General features: G+C 36.8%; 1 protein-coding gene across 6 annotated transcripts in view; it reads right to left on the bottom strand.

The window, feature by feature from the left end:
- The window catches only part of BCLAF3 (BCLAF1 and THRAP3 family member 3), a 123,810-nt gene that overhangs the window by 66,600 nt on the left and 38,033 nt on the right, over nt 1-19,177 (bottom strand). For all 6 annotated transcript variants that reach the window (XM_077145209.1, XM_077145210.1, XM_077145207.1 and 3 more), the window contains 2 exons: nt 18,615-18,730; nt 13,547-13,661 (listed from right to left, as the gene is read on the bottom strand). In XM_077145209.1, coding sequence (XP_077001324.1) covers nt 13,547-13,661; nt 18,615-18,730 — 231 coding nt within the window. The remainder of the gene's footprint in view (nt 1-13,546; nt 13,662-18,614; nt 18,731-19,177) is intronic.

The following is a 19,177-nucleotide window of genomic DNA, read 5'->3' as shown; positions in this document are numbered from 1 at the left end:
GTGCAACAGGACTGAATGTAAAAACTTCAGAAATGGGCAGCACAATACTACCTAACTGTAATATAAGTATGTTAAAACACTGAATGAAGCTGAATGTGGGAATGATAGAGGGAGGAGGGCTGGGGGCACAACTGAAATCAGAAAGACAGACAGACGATAAAGACTGAGATGGCATAATCTAGGAATGCCTAGAGTGCACAATGATAGTGATTAAATGTACAAATTTTAAAAATGTTTTTGCATGAGGAAGAATAAAGGAATGTCATTACTGCAGGTTATTGAAAATAGATGGTAATTAGTACTTTAAATTTTTAATTTATGTGTGAGACTAAAGCAAAACATGTTTATTTGGTAAATTTATATTTTGACTACTGCATTTCCTAATATAACTTATGTAGACAGCTTAAATGAACACCGTTAAGTACATGGAATCTTGAGTAGGGCATGAGATTATGTTGGTTTGTCCAGAGTGATGCCCTGATAAATCCCAGAGTGATTTGAACAGTGAGTAAAAAAGTATTAGCAAAGTCCCTTCAGGGAATGGTGAGAAAGGGGGAAAACTGAACTTCCCCAAGTTGAATTCCTGATATTCTTACAAGTAGTGGGGACAACCAAAGGTACGGACTGACCCTCCAATCTTGGGGTTTGCTCATATGAAACTTAACCTCACAAAAGATAGGTCAAGCCTACTTAAAATTAGTCCTAAGAGTCACCCCCAGGAGAACCTCTTTTGTTGCTCAGATGTGGTCTCTCTCTATCCAGCCAACACAACAAGCAAACTCACTGCCCTCCCTCTGTCTATGTGAGACCTGACTCCCAAGGGTGTGGACTTCCTGGCAATGTGGGACAGAAATCCTAGAGTGAGCTGAGACTCGGCATCAAGGGATTCAGGAAATCTTCTTGACCAAAAGGAGGAAGAGTGAAGTGAGACAAAATAAAGTGTCAATGGCTGAGAGATTCCAAACAGCGACGAGAGCTTATCCTGGAGGCTACCTTATGCATTACACAGATATCACCTTGTTAGTCAAGATGTAGTGGAGAGGCTGGAGGGAACTGCCTGAAAATGTAGAACTGTGTTCCAGTAGCCACGTTTCTTCTTTTTTTTTTTTTTTAACTTTTTTATTAATTAAAAAAAATTAACAAACAAAACATTAAGATATCATTCCATTCTACATATACAATCAGTAATTCTTAATATCACATAGTTGCATATTTATCAGTTCTTAGAACATTTGCATCGATTTAGAAAAAGAAATAAAAAGACAACAGAAAAGAAATAAAACGATAATAGAGAAAAAAAAGATTATACATACCATACCCCTTACCCCTCGCTTTCATTTACCACTAGCATTTCAAACTAAATTTATTTTAACATTTGTTTCCCCCTATTGTTTATTTTTATTCCATATGTTCTACTCTTCTGTTGATACAGTAGCTAAAAGGACCATCAGACACAAGGTTTTTACATTCACACAGTCTCACTGGGAAAGCTATATCATTGTTCAATCCCAGTAGCGATGTTTCTTGAAATGATTGTATAATGATACTAGCTTTCGCAATGTGACTGTGTGATTGTGAAAACCTTGTGTCTGATGCTCCTTTTATCTCCCTAATCAACAGATGAGTAAAACATATGGAACAGAAATAAATAATAGGGGGAACAAATGTTTAAATAAATTTAGATTGAAATGCTAGTGATCAGTGAAAGGGAGGGGTAAGGAGTATGGTATGTATGAATTTTTTCAGTTGTCTTTTTATTTCTTTTTCTGAATTGATGCAAATGTTCTAAGAAATGATCATGATGAATATGCAACTATGTGATGATATTGTGACTTACTGATGATACATGTAGAATGGAATGATCAAAAATTAAGAATGTTTGCATTTGTTCATTCTTACATGTTTTAAAAAACAATTTAAAAATTAATTTAAAAAAAACAATAATAGTAGGAGACTTCAATACACCACTCTCCTCTATAGATAGAACAACCAGACAGAGGATCAACAAGGAAATAGGGAAGTTAAATAACTTGATAAATGAATTAGACCCTAACAGACACATATAGGTTATTGTACCCCAAAACACAAGGATATACATTCTTCTCTAGTCCTCATGGAACATTCTCCAGGACAGATAATATACTGGGTCATAAAACAGGTTTTTATAAATTCAAAAACACTGAAATTGTTCAAAGAACTTTCTCTGATCACAAGCATAACGCTGGATCTCAATAACCACCAAAGAACGAGAACATTCACAAATATATGGAGATTAAATAATACACTCTTAAACAACCAGTGGTTCAAAGAAGAAATTGCTAGAGAAATCAGTAGCTATCTAGAGATCAATGAAAATGAGAATACAACTTGTCAGAACTTGTGGGATGCGGCAAAGGCTGTGCTGAGAGAGAAATTTATTGCCCTAAATGCCCATATTAAAAAACAAGTGAGAGCAAAAATAGAGGACTTAACAGCATACCTGGAAGAATTTGAGAAAGAACAGCAAACTAACGCCAAAGCAAACAGAAGAAGAGAAATAACAAAGATCAAAGCAGAGTTAATAAATGGGAGAACAACAGAACAATAGAATCAATAAAACCAAAAGTTGGTTCTTTGAGAAAATCAATAAAATTGATGGGCCACTGCAACGTCCCCTTGGGGGAATGGTGAGAAAGGGGGAAAATTCAACTTCCCCAAGTGGAGAAGTCTTGATATTCTCACAAGCAGTGGGGCCAACCAAAGCAATAGGCTAAGCCCCCAATCTTTGGGTTTATTCATATGAAACTTAATCCTGCAAAGGACAGGCTAAGCCAACATAAAATTAGTCCTAAGAGTCACCCCCAAGAGAACCTCTTCTGTTGCTCGGATGTAGCCTCTCTCTCTCAGCCAACACGACAAGCAAACTCAATGCCCTCCCCCATCTATGTGGGACATGACTCCCGGGGGTGTGGACCTTCCTGGCAATGTAGGACAGAAATCCTTGAATGAACTGGGATTCAGCATCAAAGGACTGAGAAAATCTTCTCTACCAAAAGGGGGAAGAATGAAATAAGGCAAAATAAAGTGTCAATGGCTGAGAGATTGTAAACAGAGTGGAGAGGTTATAATGGAGGTTATTCTTACACATTAAATAGATATCAACTTTGTAGTTAAGCTGTAATGGAGAGGCTGGAGGGAACTGCCTGAAACTGTAGAACTGTGTTCTAGTAGCCATGTTTCTTGAAGATGATTATATAATGATACAGCTTTTCCAATGTGACTGTGTGATTGTGAAAACCTTCTGTCTGATGTTCCTTTTATCTAACTTACCAACAGATGAGTAAAACATACGGATTAAAACCAAATATATAACAGGGGGAATGAATGTTAAAATAAAAAAAAATTGATGGGCCATTTCTAAATCTGAAATTTCTTTTAGTGATGATTTTTAGTTTTCCCTGTACAAGTACCTTACATTTATGGGTAAATTTATTTACCCAAGAAAAAAAAGAGAGAGGATGCAAACAAAAAAATATTTACTAGCGCTGATGGATGAATACAACAAAGTGGCAGTTACAAGATCAACACATAAAAATCAGTTCTGTTTCTATAGAGCAGCAATGAACATCTGAAAAGAAAATCACGAAAACAATTCCTTTTACAAGTACAACTAAAAAGAATCAAGTATCTAATAAATTTACCCAAAAATGTAAGGTACTTGTACAGGGAAAACTACAAATCATCACTAAAAGAAATGAAAGGAGACCTAAAATAAATGGAAAGACATTCCATGTTCATAGATTGAAGACCAAATATTGTTAGGATGTCAACATACTAAGTGATTTACAGATTCAATACAATCTTAATAAAAATTCCAGCAGCATGTTTTGCAAAAACAGAGAAGCTAATCATCAAACTCATACTGAAGGACAAGGGGACCCAAATAGTCAAAATCACCTGGAAAAAGAAAAGTTGGAGGACTTACACAGCCCGATTTTAAAACTTATTACACGTTTCTTGAAGACAATTGTATGATGATACGGCTGTCGCAGTGTGACTGCGTGGTTGTGAGAGCCTAGTATCTGATGCTCCTTTTGTCTACCTTATTGACAGACAAGCAAGACATATGGATTAAAAATAAATAAATAATCGGGGGAACAAATGTTAAAATAAATGTAGTAGACTGAAATACTGGTGATCAGTTAAGGGGTATGGTATGTAGGAATTTTTTTCTGTTTTCTTTTTATTGCTTTTTCTGAATTTATGCAGATGTTCAAAGAAATGATGAGGATGAATATACAACCATGTGATGATAAAAAAAAAAGATCAAATACCAAAAACTGCTATCATCAATTTTTTTTCAGAATGTAGTTTAAGCCACTTCTTTTTTTTCTTTTTTAATTTTTTATTAATTAAAAAAAATTACAAGAAACACAAACATTCCCAACATGTACACTCAGCAATTCACAATATCATCACATAGTTGCATATTCATCATCATGATCATTTCCCACAACATTAGCATCAATTCAGAAAAAGAAATAAAAAGACAACAGAAAAATATAACAAACAGAACAAAAATTTTACAGGCCACACCCCTTACTGATCCCTTCCATCGATCACTAGCATTTCAAACTAAATTCATTTTAACATTTGTTCCCCCATTATTTATTTTTATTCCATATGTTCCTCTCATCTGTTGACAAGGTAGATAAAAGGAGCATCAGACACAAGGTTTTCACAATCACACAGTCATATTGGGAAAGCTATATCATTATACAATCATCATCAAGAAACATGGCTACTGGAACACAGCTCTACATTTTCAGGCAATTCCCTCTAGTCTCTCCATTACATCTTGGATAACAAGGTGATATGTACTTAATGCATAAGAATAACCTCCAGGACAACCTCTCGACTCTGTTTGTAATCTCTCAGCCATTGACACTTTGTCTCATTTCACTCTTCCCCCTTTTGGTCCAGAAGGTTTTCTCAATCCCTTGATGGTGGGTCTCAGCTCATTCTAGGGTTTTTCTCAATCCCCTGATGCTGAATCTCAGCTCATTCTGGGATTTCTGTCCCATGCTGCCAGGAAGGTCCACACCCCTGGTATTCATGTCCCATGTAGACAGGGGGAGGGTGGTGAGTCTGCTTGCTGTGTTGGCTGGAGAGAGAGGCCACATCTGAGCAACAAAAGAGGTTCTCTTGGGGGTGACTCTTAGGCTTAATTTTAAGTAGGCTTGACCTATCCCCTGTGGGGTTAAGTTTCATATGAACAAACCCCAAGACTGGGGCTCAGCCTATAGCTTTGGTTGTCCACACTGCTTGTGAGAATATCAAGAATTCAACTTGGGGAAGTTGAGTTTTCCCCCATTCTCACCATTCCCCGAAGGGGACTTTGCAAATACTTTTCCACTCACTGATCAAATCACTCTGGGATTCATCGGGGCATCACTCTGGACAAACCAACAAAATCTCATGTCCCATACAAAGTTCCATGTACTTAAGGTGTTCAATCAACTATCTACATAAGTTATATTAGGAGATGCACTAGTCAAAGTATAGATTTGTACCAAATAAATATTTTTTTGTTTTAGTCTCACACATTAGTTGAAATTTTAAACTATTAAGTACCATCTATTTTCAGCACACTGCAGTAATGACATTCTTTTGTTCTTCCTCATGAAAAAACATTTTTTTAATTTGTATATTTAGTCACTATCATCATACTCTCTAGGCATTCCTAGATTACACCATCACAATCTTCATCGTCTATTTTTCTTTCTGATTTCATTTATGCCCCAGCCCTCCGCCCTTTATCATTCTCATATGCAGCTTCATTCAGTGTTTTAACATAATTACATCACAGTTAGATAATATTGTGCTGTCCATTTCTGAGTTTTTATATTCAGTCCTGGTGCACAATCTGTATCCCTTCAGCTCCAATTACCCAATATCTCACCCTATTTCTATATCCTGATGGTCTCTGTTACCAAGGAAATATTCCAAGTTTATTCAGTAATGTCAGTTCATATCAGCGAGACCATACAGTATTTGTCCTTTTGTTTCTGGGTAATCACACTCAGCATAGTGTCCTTAAGGTCCATTCATGTTGTTACATACTTCATAACTTTATTCTGTCTTACAGCTGCATAATATTCCATCTTATGTAAATGTCACAGTTTGTTTAGCCAACTGTTTGTTGATGGCTGTTTCCATCTCTTGGTAATTGTTAATAATGCTGCTATAAACATTGGTGTGTAAATGTCCATTTGTGTCCTTGGCCTCGTGTCCTTTGAGTACAGACAGCATATAGATGGGTCCTGTTTTTTAATCCATTCTGCCAGAATATCTACACATAGTCTTATTGGGATTCCCTTGTATGTGACAGATTGTTTTTCTCTTGCTGCTTTCAAGATCCTCTCTTTCTCTTTGACCTCTGACATTCTAACTAGTAAGTGTCTTGGAGAACGCCTATTTGGGTCTATTCTCTTTGGGGTGCGCTGCACTTCTTGGATCTGTAATTTTAGGTCTTTCATAAGAGTTGGGAAATTTTCAGTGATAATTTCTTCCATTAGTTTTTCTCCTCCTTTTCCCTTCTCTTCTCCTTCTGGGACACCCACAACACGTATATTTGTGCGCTTCATATTGTCATTCAGTTCCCTGATCCCCTGCTCAAGTTTTTCCATTCTTTTCCCTATAGTTTCTGTTTCTTTTTGGGATTCAGATGTTCCATCCTCCAGTTCACTAACTGTAGCTTCTGTCTCTTTAAATCTACCATTGTAGGTATCCATTGTTTTTTCCATCTTTTCTACTTTGTCCTTCACTCCCATAAGTTCTGTGATTTGTTTTTTCAGATTTTCTATTTCTTCTTTTTGTTCAGCCCATGTCTTCTTCATGTCCTCCCTCAATTTATTGATTTGGTTTTTGAAGAGGTTTTCCATTTCTGTTCGTATATTCAGCACTAGTTGTCTCAGCGCCTGTATCTCATTTGAACTATTGGTTTGTTCCTTTGACTGGGCCATATCTTCAATTTTCCGAGCGTGATCCATTATTTTCTGCTGGTGTCTGGGGATTTGATCAGATTTCCCTGGGTGTGGGACCCGGCTGGTTGAAAGGTTTTTCTGTGAAATCTCTGGGCTCTGTTTTTCTTTTCCTGCCCAGTAGGTGGCACTCGTGGCACTCGTCTGTCTGTGGGTCCCACCAGTAAAAGATGCTGTGGCTCCTTTAACTTGCCAATCCGAATCTCGCAGTCGGCCCGGGAAACCGCGCATGGAGGGGGGGGTCGCCGGCCACCGCGGCTTGGGGGAATACTGGTCCAAATTGCCCAGCTGGCCCGAGACGCCAAGCGTGGCGGGAGGGCTCCGCTATCCAATGTTCCCAGTTGGACCGGGAAGCCACGTGTGTGGAAGGGACCCCGGTCGCCAGCCGCCCCGGCGCGGGAAAGCGCGCGCCCCTCAGGTATCTCACCGCAGCGGATTCTCCCTGCCCGTTCAGCCGTTCCAGAATGGGGTATGCTGTCTTTTTAGTGTCTGTCGTGGCTCCGGGAGCTGTTTCGTATTGTTTCTGTTTCTTTAGTTGCTGTGAGGAGGAACTAAGACCCGCGCGTCTTACTAAGCTGCCATCTTCTCCAGACTCCTTCTCCCTCATTTTTGAAGGACAATTTTGCTGGATATAGAATTCTTGGTTTGCAGTTTTTCTCTCTTAATAATTTAAATATATTATCCCACTGTCTTCTCGCCTCCATGATTTCTGCTGCGAGATCTGCGCATAGTCTTATTGGGCTTCCCTTATATGTGATGGATTGCTTTTCTCTTGCTGCTTTCAAGATCCTCTCTTTCTCTTTGACCTCTGACATTCTGATTAGTAAATGTCTTGGAGTACGTCTATTTGGTTCTATTCTCTTTGGGGTACGCTGCACTTCTTGGATCTGTAATTTCAAGTCTTTCATAAGAGTTGGGAAATTTTCAGTGATAATTTCCTCCATTAGTTTTTCTCCTCCTTTTCCCTTCTCTTCTCCTTCTGGGACACCCACAACATGTACATTCATGCGCTTCATATTGTCTTTCAATTCCCTGAGTCCCTGCTCATATTTTTCCATTTTTTTCCCTATAGTTTCTGTTTCTTGTCAGAGTTCAGATGTTCCGCCCTCTAGTTCAGAAATCCTATGTTCTGTCTCTCGAAATCTACCATTGTAGGTTTCCATTGTTTTTTTCATCTCTTCTACTGTGTCTTTCATTCCCATAAGTTCTGTGAATGTTTTTTCAGACTTTCAGTTTCTTCTTTTTGTTCTTTCCTTGCCTTCTTTATATCCTCCCTCAATTCATTGATTTGATTTTTGATGAGGTTTTCCATGTCTGTTCGTATTTCTGAATTAATTGTTTCAGCTCCTGTATGTCATTTGAATTGTTGGTTTGTTCCTTTGACTGGGCCATATCTTCAATTTTCCTTGTGTGATTTGTTATTTTTTGCTGGTGTCTAGGCATTTAATTACCTTAATTAGTTTACTCTGGAGATTGCTTTCACTTCTTTTATCTAGGGTTTTCTTGCTGGATGAATTTGTTGTCTATCTGTTCTTTAACATTCCGTTCAGCTTTACCTGGATCTTTAGCTTAAGTTTTGTTTAACAGAGGAGAATTTTTCAGTTCTCATTTACTTGTTTCTTGTCCTGCTTGTGTGGTGCCTTTCCCACACACACACACACACACTTAGGAGGGTCTACTTAGATATTATAGACCCCAGCCAGATTTTCCCAGACCAAACTGGCCTCCTATCAGGAGGAAAGAGTTACCTGCGTCGGTTTTCCCTGAGGGTGAGACCCAGCAGGTTGAAAGACTTTCCTGTGAAGTCTCTGGACTCTGTTTTTCTTATCCTGCCCTGTGTATGGCGCTTGTCTGACTGCAGGTCCCACCAGCATAAGATGATGCAGTACCTTTAACTTTGGCAGACTCTCCCTGCTGGGGGCGTGGTGGAGACAGAGGAGAGGTTATAGGCTGGTTTTAATGGCTTCAAATTACCAAGCCCTGGTGTCTGAATTCCTTGATGGAGGGATTCCACCTGAGTTAGGCTTCACCCCTCCCCTGGGGAAGGCACAGGCTCCAGACAAGCCCCCAAAAGAGCTCACTTCTGCCTATGCCTGGGGCAGTTGCAGCCTGAAAAGGCCTGCTGCTGTATCCAGAGGCAGTCAAGCCTTTGTAGATACACAGCCACAAAAACCTCTGTTTCCTTCTTTTTTTCCCACCTTTTTCTGTCAGTCCTGCCCCCTTGGTTCTGGGGCAAAAATGAGCAACCTCCGCTTTGATCAGGTTCACCTAAGCTGGGGGCCTATTTTTAGTAGTCAGAATTTGTTAATTAGTTCCACAATTGGCGTTTGATTGTGCCCAGTCCCTGCTGCTGGTAAAGTCCTTTCCTTTCCCCTCTGGGAAGCGGCCTGTGGGGGAGTGGTGCTGGCCACTGCAGCTTTGGGAACTCACGGTTCTGGGGGGTGCTTGCAGCCGGTTCCGCTGGTCCAGACTGGGGTATGCTGTGTGTCTGGTCACTGACATGGCCCCAGGAGCTGTTCTGTACTGTTTCTCGTTATTTAGTAGTTGTTCTGGAGGACAAACTAAACTGCGTACGTTGTTAAGCTGCCATCTTGACCCGGAAGTCACTATCATCAATTTTAACAACTGTATTCCACCAGTGCAAGGTTGTGGTAATGTCGTGTATGAAAATCCTGTATTCTGTGCATGATTTTTCTACAAATACACAACTTCTCTAATAAAATTCTTAAAAAAAAAAAAAAAAAACTTATTATAAAGCCACAGTAATCAAAACTGTGGTGCTGGCATATGGACAGACATATACATACACCAAGAGAATAGGATTGAGACCACAAAAATGAACATCTATGGCCAACTTATTTTTGACAAGGGTGCAAAATTCACGTGATAAAGAGCAGTCTCCTCAACAAACAGTGCTGGGAAAAGTGGATATACCCACGTAAAAGAGTGAAAGTAGACCCCTACCTCACCCCATATATAAAAATTAACTCAAAAAGGATCAGTAACCTAAACAAAATAGCTAAACTATACAACTCTTAGAAGAAAACAGAGAGAAATATCTTCAGGACTTTGCATTGGGCTATGGATTCTTAGACTTTACAACAAAAGCATGACCAAAGGAAAAAAAATAGATAAATTAGACTTAAGATTAAAAACTTTTGCACATTAAAGGACATTATCAAGAAAGTGAAAAGACAACCTACAGACTGGGGGGAAATATTTGGAAACCATATATCTGATAAGGGTTTAACAACCCTTATATTACATTATATATTATGTTATGTATAACTCTTACATTAATAAGAGTATATGAAACACTCCTACAACTCAACAAGAAAAAGACAAACAACCCAATTTAAAAATGGGCAAAGGACTTAAATAGACATTTCCGCAAAGATATACAAATGTCCAATAAGCAGATAAAAAGATGCTCAACATCATCAGCTATTAGAGAAATGCAAATAAAAACCACAATGAGATACCACTTCCCATCCACCAGAATGGCTATTACCAAAAAAATTAGCAAGGATACAGAGAAATAGGAACCCTCATCCACACTGTTGGTAAGAATGTAAAATGGTCTAGTCACTGTGGAAAATATTTTGGCAGTTCCTCAAAAAGTTATATATAGAATTTCTATGACCTAGAAAATCCACTTCTAGGTATATGCCCAAAAGAATTGAAAGCAGGGACTTAAATAGACATTTGCACACCAATGTTCATAGTAGTATTAAATACAATTGCCAGAAGGTAGAAGCAACCCAAGTGTCTATTGACAGATGAATGGATGAACAAAACGTGCATATACATACAACGAAATATTATTCAGCCATTAAAAGGAATGACGTTCTGACACATGCAATAACATGGATGAACCTTGAAGACATGCTAATTGAAGTAAGTCACAATAAAAAAGGGAAGATAATGTTATTATGATTTCACTTACATGAAATAAGTATAAATGCAAATTCACAGAGATAGAAAGTAGATTACAGGTTAACAAAGGTAGGGGTGGGGGAAATGGGAGTTTATTGGTTGATGGGTAGACTTCCTATTTGGAGTGATGAAAAAGTTTTGATAATGGATGGTGGGTCAGTAACACAACAGTATAAATGTAATGACTACCACTAAATTTTACACATGGAAATCATTAAAATGGGAAATTTTGTGTTGAATATGCGATACCAATATAGATCTTTAAATAAAATATATAACGCAGGTACAATATAATCTTCTTGTCTTGAAATAACCTGAAATAAGGGAACGGTATCATGAAAAAGAAACTAATGTAATATGACAAAAACCACTTTACTGCAGTAAACATCCTTTAAGAAAATATACTCTTTTTAATATTGCTTTTAAGCCTTGAATCAGCACTTTTCTGACTACCTGGGACACTTTCTGCTTGTCATTCGTAAACAGACTTTTACAATAGTGATCACAAATTCTGCAACTGATCATTTAAAAAAATGTTTTTCTATTGTATAGTATAACATACATACAAAGCAAAGAAATAAAAAAGCAACAGTCTTCAAAGCACTCCTCAACTAGCGGCCACAGGACAGATCCCAGAGTGCACCAGGGGCCACCACATGATCCCCCCATACCCTTCCCTCTAGCTGCTCCACAACACAGGAAGGCCAGAGGGCTCAAATACCCTTCGATCAGAAACTGATTATTTTAAACTTAAAATTTAAGCAATCACAACATGAATTACTCTATTACCATACTGTAATAACAACATAAAATTTATTCTACCATTAGTTTACTTAATTAAGTTAGAATTAATGGATATGTGATCTTAATTATACACTTTATATTAGAGTGCATATTACAAGATTTAGAACAATTCTATCATTAACTTTCCTCACATGTACACCTTCCCTTTTTATCAGAAATGACTAAGAAAATCAGAAAATACACTGATTCTCATAATAAACTAGAAGGAAGCAGTATGAGGCGGGTTGTAATAAACGAGAAGGAAGCAATATGAGGTGGGTTGTTTTTATCTTTTATGTTAAGGGCTTAAATACTAACGCATCAAAGGCAACTGCAAGAATGTAGAAGACAAAATAACATGTATTTACATAATTTTTATCTTATTTTGGGGGAAGGAATAAAATATCCAAAGTAGTTCAACAAATGTTGCTAGGAGAATTGGATATTCATATGCCAAAGGATGACTTAGTATTTCACACTACACACAACTCAAAATACACCAGAGACTTAAATGTAAGAGCTGAAAATATAAAACCTTTAGAAGAAAACATAGGGCAAAATATTCAAACCTTCAACCAGGAACATATTTCATATATGACACCAAAAGCATGATTCAAAAAAGGAAAAACTAATAAATTGGATCTCATCAAAATTCAAAACTTTTTATTCATTAAGAAAATGAAAGTCACAGACCCAAAGAAAATATTTACAAATAACTGACCTGATAAAGGACTTGTATCCAGAATATATAAATCAACAATAAGACAAATAACAAAGATCTGAACAGATGTTCTGATTTTAAAAGGATATACAAAAGCCAGTAAGTATCTGAAAAGATGTTTAATGTAATTACGTTTAGGGGAAATGCAAATTAAATCTATAATGAGGTATCATTTCTCATTGAGTAGAATGGTTATACTAAATAAAACAGAGACTAACAAATGCTGGCAAGGATGTGAGAAAAGAGAGCATTTGTACATTGCTGGTGGGGATGTAAAATGCTGCAGCCACTTTGAAAAACATTTCAGCAGTTCCTCAAAGAGTAAAACATAGAATTACTACACATCCCAGCAAGTCCTCTCCTAAGTATGTACCTAAGAGAAATGAAAATATACGTACATACCAAGATTTGCACGTGAATGCTCACAGTACCATTATTTATAATAGCAAAAAGTAGAAACAACCCAAATGTCCATCAACTGGTGTAAATAAAATTGGTATATCCACACAATGAAATAATATTCAGCAACAGAAAAAAATGAAAAACTAATACCTGCTAATATATGGATACACTTCAAAAAAGATACTGCTAAGTGAAAGAAACCAGACACAAAAAAATCACATACTGTATGATACATTTATAAGAAATGTCCAGAAAAAAACAAATCTTAGGAAGAGAAAGTGGACTAGTGGCAGGGAGTGGGAAATAATTAAACGGGCATGAGGGCTCTTATTGAGATGAAAGTGTTTGAAAACAGGATTATGTAGCTGGTTTCACATCTTAGTAAATATACTAAAAAGCATTAAATTGTATACCGGAAACAGGTTAATTTTATAGTATGTAAATTTTATCTTAATCAAGTTCAAAAAATTATCTTAATGAAAGCTGGGCCTATAATAAATCCAATAAAATCCTGCTATATCAAATAAGAGATTCTCATTTTAAGTTTAAGCCACAACAGAATCTTGAAATACATACTCAACGAACAATTACAAACATTATGAAAAATACCAGTGATCCTTGTACAAATATATGTGAAGAGAATGGAATGGAGAAAAATGAAAAATTGGAACTACAATCTTACCATGTGAGGTTTCTGAATAAATTTTCTAAAATTTGATTTTATAAAATGTATAGGTTTTTGGAATCCATCAGCATGAGCATTCTTCAACTTTGAAAAACTGGAGTGCTCATTATTTCTAATAAAATGAAAGAGAGAAAATGAGAATTTTTTAGTTTACCCTTACCCAACAAAGATACAAGAAAAAATCAAAATACCCCCTTTGGAAATAATTAAAATAGCACAATGGTAAAATATTGATTACCTACCACAACTAAAATTACCAGTGACAGTTATCAGGGCTAGAAGCTTCATTTTTCAACCAATGTTATTTAGCTAAGTTTTGAAGTTAGCAACAAGGGGAAAACAATATTCTTTGGATGAGAGTTCTCAACCCAAGGACCAGCTTGCTAGGGGTTGTAACCCACTGAAATCATATGTATAATGTCTGTTTTCAGAAGAAAGACAGGGTACCACAGGTCTAGATCGTTTGATAACACTGAACCCTCACTGCTAACAGACTCTCATTAGTGAAAGCACTGACTGATCATGAACCCAGTTCATTCATCAGAAGTGAAATGTGTCATTGGCTCAGGGTCCCCTCACTGGTAGAGAGGCTTCTGACAAGGTTGGAACCCAGCAGCAAAGGGAAGACTCTCCTCTCTTCTCATTACAAGGTCCTGAGACCAAGGTCACCTGCCACACTAGCCCAGAAACTCCCCTGCTAGAATCCTAGCACGATGCCTCTCCCCCATCTTCCTATGGGGAAGAAGGGCTCTCCTCTGGCTTCTCTGTTGCCAGAAGCATCATCTCCACAGTTTTGGTGGTTCCTCTCCCTGTCACATTCCCCATCTTTCACAATATTCCTCAGACCCTTATTATGTCCTGTGGAGGTTCTGCCCTGTGTTGAATAAACTACCTACTACCTCATCCCTGCTTCAATCCTTCCCTCCCATGGATTCCCACTGGCATCAGAATAAAATCTATCCTCCTCATTACAACCCCCAAGGCTCCTCATGCTCTGGCCCTTGTTGCCTTGCTGGCTGCATTGCACCAATCTCCCCAACATGTACACTGTGCCAGCATACGCCACAATCCCTCTTGCCTCCACTCTTCTACCCATGTAGTTCCCTCTTAGATTAACCACAAGATTTAGGTCTATTTGTACCTCTTCCAGGCAGTCTTTCCTAAACCTCTCTGAGACTGGAATAGGTGGCCCTCCTATGTGCACATGTACCATTTTTGGGTAGTAATACATATCATACTATGTTTGTAAATGCTGGTGCACCTGTCTCAGTGAACAAGCTGAAATTCCTACAGAGGAGGCAATGTGGGTGGTTCCACTTTTGTAGCTCCAGCTTTGACCCCAGAACCTGACATGGAATAGATACTCAAGGCTTTCTGAAATGTTAAAATCCCTCAGGCTCCCTAGGGACCACATAGGCAAGCCCCTTGGCAGGCCCTATCTGGGAATTTATGAAGCTATTTCTCCAATAGGATTAGTTATACTGATGTATAAATTCCATAATCATTCTTCTACTTCTTTTACTTGAATCTATAATTTTCAATTTATTTGTTAAGTTTACTTCTCAGAGACTTAAAGCCTCTGGATTGTGCCTATGCCAGCCGAACTCTGAAACCCAGTAGACAGGCAGTCAACTTCCACTCTCCACTTCTTCTGGTCTGTCCTGGACAACTAACAGAAAGATAAGAATGGTTCAGCCCCATTCTGAAAGCAAGGAGCAATTTTCAACAGTGAGCAAAATAATTTCATTCTTCTGCCCCAAAATATATACATCCCTCCTCAGCCTGAGGCAGTCAGAGTGGTCTTCATCCCAAATTCCTCAAGACTGAGGAATGAACAACAATAAGGGGGGATTGTTAACTGCTGTCTACAGGTATACTGTTATTGTAGTTACCTTGTTTTAACTGAGTAATCTGCAATATTACTATAAAAAAATGTGCTATCATCAATTATAACAAATTTTCCACACAAGTGCAAGTTGTAGTTGGTAGATGGTGTACAGAAATTCTGTGAGTGCTTTGAAACCCACAATGTCTCTGATAAAGAAAAAAAATACAATGTGTCTCAAATATCAAGTGGGGTATGGTATGTATAATCTTTTTTTTTCTAGTATCGTTTTATTTCTTTTTCTGTTGTCTTTTTATTCCTTTTTCTAAATCGATGCAAATGTTCTAAGAAATGATGAATATGCAACTATGTAATGATATTGAGAATTGCTGATTGTACATGTAGAATGGAATGATACGTTAACATTTTTTTGTTGTTAATTTTTTTAAATTAATAATAAAAAAATTTAAAAAAATCATTCACTGTCTGTCCAAAAATCTAATTTAACTGGCATCCTTACTTGGTGCTCATACGAGTGTGGTTCTTGGCTACGGATGGCCAATTCTGGGCCTTTTGTGTTTGTCTTTTAAAATGAGCATGTTCATACTACTATGAACTGTATACTTGAAAATGGTTAACGGGAAATTTTGAGTTGTAGCTTTGTAACCACAATAAAAAGTTAAAAAAAAAAAAAATCCCAAGCCTCTGTTAAATGCTAATGACACAATATTAAGCGAAGAGAGCAGGGTGCAAATGTAAATTGAGGATAATTTCAGTGATTTAAAATATGCATACACATGCCCAGAAAAATCACAGGAAATATACTAAACATTAACTATATATATTAAGTATTAACAGTAGTCATCTCTGACTGAGATAAAGAATGCTTTGTATTTCTATTTTTATACTTCACTTTTTACAAATGTTTATCTTTAGCATGTACTCCTACTTATATAAATAATGAGCTTTATATAATCTTCTTTGCATATCATATCTGATAAAGGGGCAGTAGTCAAAATATATAAAGAACTCTTACAACTCAACAAATGGTCAATAAGCAAAAGAAAAGATGCTTGATATCATAAGTCATTAAGGAAATGCAAAACAAAATCACAATGAGATACTACTCTACACCTACTAGGATGGCTACAGTTAAAAAGACAGACAATGACAAGTGTTGGTGAAGATGTGGATAAACTGAAACCCTCATACATTGCTGGTGGGAATGTAAAAAGGTTCAGCTGCTTTAGAAAAGAGTTTGGCAGTTCCTCAAAAGTTAAACATAGAGTTACCATTTGACCCTGCAATTCCACTCCTAGTTTTATACTTAAAAGAAATGAAAACATATATCCACACAAAAACCTGTGCACAAATGTTCATCAACTGATGAAGAGATAACAAATTGTAGTATATACATAAAATGGAATCTTATTTGGCAATAAAAAGGCATGAAGTACTGATACATGCAAGCAGGTATGGGACTTCCTTCCTTGCAGTGATGAAAATGTTCTAGAATTCAGTGATGATGGCTGCTGGTTGCATAACTTTGTGAACATACTAAAAACCACTGAACTGTTCACTTTCAAAAGGTGAATTTTATGGGAAGTAAAAATTCTCTTAATGATTAAAAAAAATCATTGCTCCACTATGCCATACCAACTATCCCATGCAAATAAAATAATCTGACAGGGCCAGGAAAAAGACACCTTGCAGGAAGACATCTTTGCACCCTACAACACACCATTCTCAAAGCTAACATTAATAGTACTTAATGTGGACCAGCTACTCTATTCCTTAAATTCATTACTTTACTTAATTTTCACCACCACTGTGAGGTAGGAATAATTCTTATCCCTATTTTAAAGATGAAACTGAGAATAACTTGCCCAAGATTAGTCACACAACTAGGAGGCTACAGAGCTAGGCCCTGAACTGAGGTCTAACCTAAAAGTCAAATTCTTAACCATCTCAGAGGGTGAAGATATATTCTGGAACATTAATGGTTTGTATAATATGCTGATCATCTTAAGAATGATTTTTAAAATCCTGTTTCTTAGTATAGAGCTTCTTATGCTTGCTAAATCAAGAATATCATGACAAAAAGTTTGTGTCACTAAAGAGCATAGCCATAACATGTATGAACCATATCATATGAAGAAACTGAAGACTTTCATCCACTAAAGGACAAGATTTTAACTATTTTATTTTCAATTCTGTTTCATAGGTCTCAATTCATATTTTCTCTGCCTTTTAATTAATCCCAAACTATTGCTAGAATCAAGTCCAGTTTTAACAAGCTCTATGTATTTAGACTAAAGCCTAGCTAGTTATATACCTGATATAAAAGTCTAGTTAAATGTCTTAGTAATTTGAACTATGGAAACATAATTAGCACTGGCCCTTCGTATTCATATATCCCCATTTTCTGGGAGATCCAAATAGTCTGAGGACTCTTGGACAAACTAAAAATTTTGTCCCATTCAATTATATATCATAATCATATGGGGTCCCACAATTGTCCTGAGTTTCATATAGTTTCCAGAAATAGAGATGAACTAGGGCCAATATAGAATACTCAGACTCCCTAAGAAGAGGAACAGGATTGGGAGAGAAAAATGAGGATCTATTGGCAACCTATTTGCCACCCATGGCATAAGTACTTCACATGTATCAGCTCATTTAATGGTCATTCCCATTTTATAGATGGAGAGACTTCAGAGACTAAACAAGTTTGTCCAAGATCAAACAGCTTGTAAACTGGCAGAGGTGGAATTCAAACTCTATAATCTTCCCTACGTTTTCTACACCTGGCTCTGGTTCATGGCCAGATATACATGAAGAGTTCCAAAAGAGAACTGTATTGATCTCAGGAAATTTTGTACTATTCAAAAAAATACCAGAATCTAAAACGCAGATTGTATCAGAGTCTCAAAGAATTTGAGTAATATAGCCCATAAACATCCTGGTCCTGGCTCCTAATAATATTTTAAAAACTGTTACACTTATAAAGACCTCAAGTACTCACCTATCCCCATAATATTCATTTGTTTAAACCCAACAGCATATGATCATCACTGAATAACTTTGAATCGTTTTAATAGATTTCAGTTAAACAAATAAAATAGACCTGAAGGATCAAATTCTTATACTAAAATGAAAGTAATTACCACACAAAAAACCTGAAAAATATATTGAAACCCAAATTCCCTGTTAACAGAATGTTTTTTAGCTACTCATTACCTCTCTGCAGCACTAACTCTGTGAAAAATGTGCTCATCTTCATTCTGTAAGCGTTCTTTTCTCCTCCTTTCAATGTCATGTCGTAGGTCATTTGGATCTATTATTTTGACCAGAGTCTGAGGAATTTTGACAGAAGACAAACCATTCACATTATTGTTAGTTGCACAAAGACCATATCTAACAAGAGCCTTAAGTAAAAGTTCTAAATAAGTTATCTTATACTCATCCTGCTAATGATAGCATAAATTGATACAAATATTTTGAAACACAATTGACAATATACAGAAAAATTCATAACATTGAACCAGGAATTGCACTTCTGGAATTCTATGCCAAAGAAAAGGCTACCTACTCCAATATATTCAAAGTATTATATTTAAAAAAACAAAAAAAATTTTAAAGCACTGAGGACAGAAAGAATGGTTAAATTATGGCAAATTAATTCAAAGGAATAATGTACAATCGCTTTGGTAATAAAAATTATATAACATGGAAAACTACTTATTGAAAAAGTTAATAAAAACTTTAAAAGCCTCAATGAAAAAAGGTCATGAAGAGTTCAG

Source organism: Tamandua tetradactyla, chromosome X (genome assembly GCF_023851605.1).
Source record: "Tamandua tetradactyla isolate mTamTet1 chromosome X, mTamTet1.pri, whole genome shotgun sequence".
Taxonomy (NCBI): domain Eukaryota; kingdom Metazoa; phylum Chordata; class Mammalia; order Pilosa; family Myrmecophagidae; genus Tamandua; species Tamandua tetradactyla.
The sequence above is the reverse complement of the archived record's forward strand: the minus strand, read 5'-3'. Positions and strand labels throughout refer to the sequence as shown.